At 44.5% G+C, this 7435-nt stretch overlaps 1 protein-coding gene across 1 annotated transcript in view; it reads right to left on the bottom strand.

Annotated features, from left to right (window-relative positions):
- The window catches only part of RALGAPA2 (Ral GTPase activating protein, alpha subunit 2 (catalytic)), a 235075-nt gene that overhangs the window by 61823 nt on the left and 165817 nt on the right, over nucleotides 1–7435 (bottom strand). The window contains exon 37 of the mRNA XM_015406000.1: nucleotides 6740–6898. Coding sequence (XP_015261486.1) covers nucleotides 6740–6898 — 159 coding nt within the window. The remainder of the gene's footprint in view (nucleotides 1–6739; nucleotides 6899–7435) is intronic.

Raw genomic sequence — 7435 nt, 5'->3', positions numbered from 1 at the left:
GGCTAATAGCCACTGATGGACCTCTGCTCCATATGCTTATCTAATTCCCTTTTGAAGCCGTCCATGCTTGTAGCTGCCACCACTTCCTGTGGCAGTGAATTCCAAGTGTTAATCACTCTTTGGGTGAAGAAGTACTTCCTTTTATCCGTTCTAACCCGACCGCTCAGCAATTTCATGGAGTGCCCACGAGTTCTTGTATTGTGAGAAAGGGAGAAAAGTACCTCTTTCTCTACCTGCTCTTTCCCATGCATAATCTTATAAACCTCAATTTGGCCTCCCCTCCAGTGACTGCAGTTCCCAGGAGCCGAGCGGGACTACAATACTATCCATTGAGGCATTTTACTGTTTATTGTTTTATTGTGATCTTACTGATTTCAAATGGATTCTTATAATGTGCCTTATTGTTTGGTGTAGTGGTTAAGTGTGTGGACTCTAATCTGGGAGAATCACGTTTGATTCCCCACTCCTCCACTTGCAGCTGCTGGATGACCTTGGGCAAGCCATAGTTCTGATAAGAGCTGTCCTTGAAAAAGAGCAGTTTCTTTCAGAGCTCTCTCAGCCCCACCGCCCTCACAGGGTGTCTGTTGTGGGGAGGGGAAGGGAAAGGAGTTTGTAAGCCGCTCTGAGACTCCGAGTGAAGGGCAGGGTATAGATCCAAATTCCTCCTCCTCCTCCTCCTCCTCTTCTTCTATTGTAAGTCTACTTTAATTGCAGGTCTTAACTGCAAATTATGAATTGTTTCAACTGCATTATTGTAGACATATATGTTGGTACCCGCCCTGAGCCTACATTGCGGGGAGGGCGGGATATAAACCTAACAAAATAAATAAGTAAGTAAGTAAGTAAGTAATATTGGATTTATACCCCGCCCTTCACTTGGAGTCTCAGAGCGGCTTACAAACTCCTCTCCCTTCCCCTCCCCCCAACAGACACCTTGTAAGGTAGGCAGGGCTGAGAGAGCTCTTTCCAGAACTGTCCTTGAGAGAACAGCTCTGAGAGAACTATGGCTTGCCCAAGGTCATCTAGCAGCTGCAAGTGAAGGAGTGGGGCATCTCCCAGATTAGAGTCCACACACTTAAACCACTACACCAAATAAATAAATAAACAGCCAAAAAACAAAAAAAAGGCCAAACAGGGTCCCATCAAAACAAGCAGAGCAATGTGGTTCAGCTCTGTCTCACTTGCCTTCTCACCCTCTAAAAAACCACAGCCATTAATCAGACTTTTGTCCCCCTAAGGCTGTCAGAGAAGTGCTGCTGGATGACCATGGGCAAGCCACAGTTCTGTCAGAATCCAATCTCCTCCTCCTCCTGCTCCTCTTCTTCTTTGTCTTCTTAAAACTATTTCATGTTTAAATCTTGAATTACACACTGAGAAAAGCCACCCTGACGTTTGTTTTAAACTGACTGGCCTGATTTCCCCCCCTGCCTTGACATATGAGGTATATAAAAATAACGTTGGATAGTCTAGCAGCTTATACCTCTAAAGGAACCTGAAAGATAGACCTGTGCCCAAGGGCAGTGTGGACAACATAGGAGATTCACCCAGTTCCCAGGAGACTGATTTCCCAACCAGTTCCAGAAAAAGGTCTCTCTCCCTGGGCAGACTCCCCCCCCCCCCCACTCCAGATGGACAGTATCTGTTTCATGGCTGTCTCAGGCCCTAAAATAATCGTATTTGTTTTTACGGGATCCAAACTGGGACTTCTTTTTGAAAAACAGGTGTTCAGCCTGAACACACCAATCTAAAGATTAAAAGATCTTGCCTGACAAACATCCAGATAAGAAACGACACAGCCTCCTTCCTGGTGACCTTCACAAATTCTAATGTTATCATGAAACAATTAATATTCCTCACACTGCCACTTCCGCCCTACTACAATTAGTAAGCAAAAAAAGCTCCATTGTACTCAGTTTTTTAAAAAAAACACGCTACAGTCAAATTTAAATAAGCCTTTTGAGGACAAAGACTTGTCTTCCACAGTAAGCAATATAGTTTTAAAAGCTGGCGAATTAGTAAATTATTGTACCAAATGGCCGAGAATTAAATCTCTGCTGACTGGCTGCAATCTAACGAGGCATCTGTGTCCAAGGGAACTCTCCGCGTGTCCCTGGCGGTATGTGCAGCGTGTCGAGGCTGCAAGGCACTCTTTGTCCGCTCTCTGCCTCATTGTTCGGAATATCTTAATGCATCTGCGACGCGTGGAATGCATTCAGACTAACAGACTTACTATTGTTTTCCTCTCGGCGGCTTTGTTGAGCAAAAGACTGCATCGCAGTTCCCGATAATTATATTGCTTAATTAATCAAGACAAAAAAGTTTGCAAATCGTTGCCTGGTTGCCAAGCCGGAGGATAATAATAATTTTTTTAAAAAAAACCCTGAACACAATGCAAGCTGTAGCGATATAACAAAAGTAACAGCTATCTGATCAGAGAGCCTTACATAATGAAGCTATTAATACTAAATCGGTGAATGTTAACATTGCTCCAGGTGTCTCTACTTAGATGCAAACAGAAAAGGCTAACATGTACATAAAAGGCCAAATGTTACCATGGATCCTCAAACCTGACAGAAAAGGGACAGCTTTTTCATTTGATTAGGGAATGCAATTTAAATACCAGGGACCGAAGCCAAACAGCCATTTCTCTCGAAAAGCTGCTTTCATTCATTCGGGGGTCAGTCGCTGGTGAACGAAAGGTCAGCCACATTTTGCCCTGGAAATGTCCAGATTAATTTTATTACACTGAGAAGGTTGTATTTTAAATGGAAGGCTTAATACGTTTCCCCCGTTTGCCATTTTCCTTTCTGCAGACTGGATACTTGGAAGATAACAGCTGCATCAGTCGAGCAAACAAGCTCTCCTCCTCTCGTCCTCCATCGTGCAAGAACCCTCATCAATCCCAACATGACTTTTAATGAAACTATTTGGGGAGCCAAAATCGAACCTAGAGGGCCGAGAAGGCTTCAGTGTCAAGGGGGCAATTCGTCGACTCTTTACCATATGTGTCAATGCAAGTAGGCAATAATGTGACCCACGATTAGGATTTTAGTGCAGTTTCTCCCTCAGGGGAAGTGTTGCTACTGGAGGCCAAGACGCTTGGGTTCCAAAAAACAAAAGCCCGTTTTTGAAATCTCCTCCAACAGATCTCAGACCACTAAGACGTAACAAGGGGCACACCTCTACACTTTAGTGCTGTCCTTAATTTCTCTGAGCATGTTGGTCTTTGGTCGGCTATACGTCATCTGCTTCTGAAGCTGCCCCACATTTTCCTTCTTCACGGGGTCCTGGTGCCTCAGGGCAGCAGCGAGAATTGGAGCCTGTCTGAGAGTTGCCTAAATCTACCATTATCTACAGACACAAGAGGCAGCTGCCTCTTCCCCCACAATGAACAGGGCCACGGGGGCTATTGTGATAAACTGCGTTTAAAAAAACGGTGTAATTCATTTTAAATCCCGCGACAGCTGAACAAGTGGAAAGTGGGCTCGGCAGGGCATATCACATCACCTTTTGCATTGTGGGGAATGTCACCAAGGGCAAAGGAATGGGGGACGCGAGGAGACATCAGGTCTGTCCACGCGACGAGCAGAAATGGTTAAGTTGGAGACTTTGGCTACCACCGTGTGTGTGTCGAGTTAAGTATTCAAGTTCGATATCGTTTAAAGGAAGATAACCTTTCTATAACTGGATGCATAATAATATTTTAACTGAATAGTCTAACGATATTTTAACTGAATGCTCTTGGGAGGTTAATTCCAGCATATCAAGTATACAATCTTTTTAGTACACGTTCACGCGGCACACATCAGTCCAATATTATTGCAAATTTCACTCATTCTGCAGCACTGTTTTAGAGATCTTCGCATGTGGAATGAGAAGACGACCGCTCAAGCAGTTGCCAAAAGGAGACGGCGCTGTTTTGTTTTGATGACACCAACAGCTCTTCAACAATCACGGGGAGTGCAGATTCAGCTCCCCCCCCCCGCTATCAGAGCCATTTGGTGCTGCTTATGTGGTTCCAATTTAAGGCACGTTTGTTTATGTAGGAGGCAACTGAGAAGACGTTCCATGCGCAAGGGCACCCTTGCTGAATCCAAAAGCATACCTTTTTTATAAACCAAGTTAGAGTACACAAAAATATAAAATATATATATTTAATTTAAAAACTGCATACGGAAATAAGTGAAGAACACAAGAGTGTGTGGACGTTGCGGTGCCTCCATACTCCCTGCTTCTCCTCCAGCTAAGTCTGAATGCTGCAGGAATCAACTGTGTGTCTTGGAGCTTACTGCGAGTAGAGATGCTGCAAAGGTCCCCATGAACGTATTTGAGGGTGCCCATCGAATGTGAGCTGATTGGATTAGCTTCAAAGTGCTGGTTCTTACCTTTAAAGCCCTAAATGGCCAGTGTCCGGCTTACCTAAGGGACCGCCTCTTCCCGTATGTTCCCCCAAGAGCACTACGATCGGGGAGCCTCCACCTCCTGGAAGTCCCAGGCCTCCGAGACGTGAAGTTTGTCCAAACTAAGGCTAGGGCGTTTTTGGTGGCGGCTTCTACCTGGTGGAACGAGCTCCTGGAGGAGATCCGGGCCCTGCGGGACCTTATACAGTTCCGCAGGGCCTGCAAGACGGAGCTCTTCCGCCAGGCTTTTGAGTAGGAGCCGCCGCCGCCACTCTTCCACCACTGAGATACCATCTTATCATCTACCCCTATTACTTGGGGGGGTGGTATATGCCGCCCTGGCAGAGATGGGAAAAATATCACTCCTGGCGCTCACGTCATTTAATTGAACTGGCCGTCAATGTGGGATGTTGCATATCTTGGGGGATTTAATGTAGAATAGTAGAGCACCGAATTTTATTATGTATATAACATTGTTTTATTGTTTTTATTCGGCATTGCCGCTTGTCAGCCGCCCTGAGCCATTTGGTAGGGCAGGATATAAATCCCAAATCAATCAATCAATCAATCAATCAATCAATCAATCAATCACCCAACCTGTTTGGTTCGCACTGCTCAGCTGCAAACAGCTGCCAAACTGGTTTGCACAAGGTTTTTTGTAAAACTGAGCATTCACAAATACGCTGCTGATTCAAACTGAGCAGCGGCCATTAGCATCAGTAGGGAACTTCTTTGTCAGACACCAAAGGGTATGATTTTATTAAAACCAACATTCATTTATAACTGATTTATATGATTTGTGACTGATTTAATTGTCTATTTAAACAACTGCCTGCTGAGTGGAGCAGATACTCAGCAAGGACGGAGGGTAGAAGAACTTGATTGGGCTGTGTGAGAATGCACATGTACAAAAAGCAAACTATGCTGTACAACGTGATTAGGAAGGAATACAGTAAAGCGACCTGTCAACCAGTGAGCAGGCTGATGAACTACTGAAGCTGTCACTGAAAAACAGGTCCCCGTTTGTGACCGGTGAACAGAATGCAAGCCGAACCAGTAGGCATTTGAGCATGAGTAAAATCCATGAATTCCTACTTTGCAAACTAGAATTGAGGATTGAGAAGTACAGGCCACATAGGCTTCTCTTTCTCATACTGCTTTCTAACATCTGAATGGGCTCTAAAGGCAACAAGAAGGGTTTCATTCTGAGAAACATTCAAAGCTAGTGAAGAAAAAAAGTGACACACGGTCAATTACTGTAAAGAATGGCACAAACATTAGCATCCAAGTATGTTGAGAAACAAAAACTTAAATTCCTTAAACTTAAATTTGCAACCTGTGCAAACCTGAACTATACAAGAGGGCTTTTCTGCGCAGGTAATAGGGTTGCAGTGTACAAAATGGTTCACACACTTATTCTCGGATGCACCTGCCCATTAGTGGAGATATTATAAAGGCTCTGCTCGGCCTTCCTCCTTTTTCTGAGACAGGTTTGCATGAGGAGCAAGGCTTTCTTAGCTGTGGCACACCAAATATGGAACACCTTCCCAATTGTAATTTGCCTAGTACCAAGCCCGTTCAGCTCTTGGGATCAAGTGGAGACATATTCCGAGCTTCTAGCTGATTGCCTTCTCCCCTCACCCTGGACATGTGTAGTGGTTTGTGCAGACTCTAATCCGGGAGAACTGGGTTTGATTCCCCACTCCTCCACTCGCAGCTGCTGGATGACCTTGGGCAAGCCACAGTTCTGACAAGAGCTGTCCTTGAAAGGGCAGTTCTTGAAAGAGCTCTCTCAGCCCCACCTACCTCACAGGGTGTCTGTTGTGGGGAGGGGAAGGGAAAGGAGTTTGTAAGACGCTCTGAGACTCTGAGTGAAGGGCGGGGTATAAACTCAATCTCTTCTTCTTCATCATCTTCATATAGTTTGTGGATTTTATGTGCCCTGTTGATTTCAGACTCTCTATATTCCTGCTTGGCATACATATATATGTGTTGATGTCTGTGTGTTGCTCTTTAATTATTTTGGTTTTCTGTTTCTGCCACAGTAACATTTTGTTTTCTTTCTTTCATCATTACTGTTTAAACATTTTAAAATCTGTTTTAATAACGTTGATTTGTGATCTGTTTTTGTAAGCTGCCATGAAAACATTCTGATTGAGGGGTGAGGTAAAAGTGTTTCAAATAAATACACTTTCAACATAAGCTGTTATATGTCCTAAAAATATTGCTCAGGGTTTGCTATTAACAGACTGTCTTCAGGTGTTAGAACGGTTCCTATCCTGAAAATACTGGCTATCATGGACCTAATGAAATCACCAAAAAACAAAAACAAAACATACCTCTGGCTTCTTCATGATCTCTATGAAAAACATGTGATTCTTCATTGGATAAATAACAATTAAAACGTCTCCGAAATCTGTCGGTATGATGCCCCTGCGATAATTCCTGGTATGTTCAGACCAGACAACGTGAACCTCGTCGTTTCCCAAGTGGCGAAGCTGCAATGGCAAATGGCCTCACTGTTAATCAGAATGACCAAAACAGTTTGAGGAATGATGGCTGACAAAGGGAATTGCAATTCTGGCAGGAAATTTGCTCCGGCAGAGAAAAAAACATACAGAGATTGTTTAGCTGCAGCTTACTCAAAGCAGGGAAAGAACTTTCTCTTTCATAATGCTTGTAGGAGTCTGGCTAGAGAAAGGGCAACATCTTACGGCAGTCTAACCTGAGTGAGAATACTGCTGTGCACAGGGAACAGAGTTTGGGTGGTCAGACCTGGCTCCGCCGTGGGGAACCCTATTTGGGTGGGAAAGCAGCATAAAATCATTTAAAATAATAATTAAAAAAACCAAATGCAAATTTCCTGCAGGAGCACATAGGAGCAGAGCTCCGGCAGTAAAGAGCCCAGGGGGCGGGCACATACAACAAGCCCTGCCCCCTGCTCCCAGCAGCCCTCAGTCACAGCAAGAAGCAGCCAGGTAAGTTGCAGAGACCCCCCCCCCCCCCGTCACCAAACAACCACAGGCACCCTTTAG

The sequence above is a fragment of the Gekko japonicus genome, unplaced genomic scaffold, assembly GCF_001447785.1.
Source record: "Gekko japonicus isolate JY-2015 unplaced genomic scaffold, Gekko_japonicus_V1.1 scaffold388, whole genome shotgun sequence".
NCBI lineage: Eukaryota > Metazoa > Chordata > Lepidosauria > Squamata > Gekkonidae > Gekko > Gekko japonicus.
Note: the sequence above shows the minus strand (reverse complement) of the source record. Positions and strands in the feature narration are given on the sequence as shown.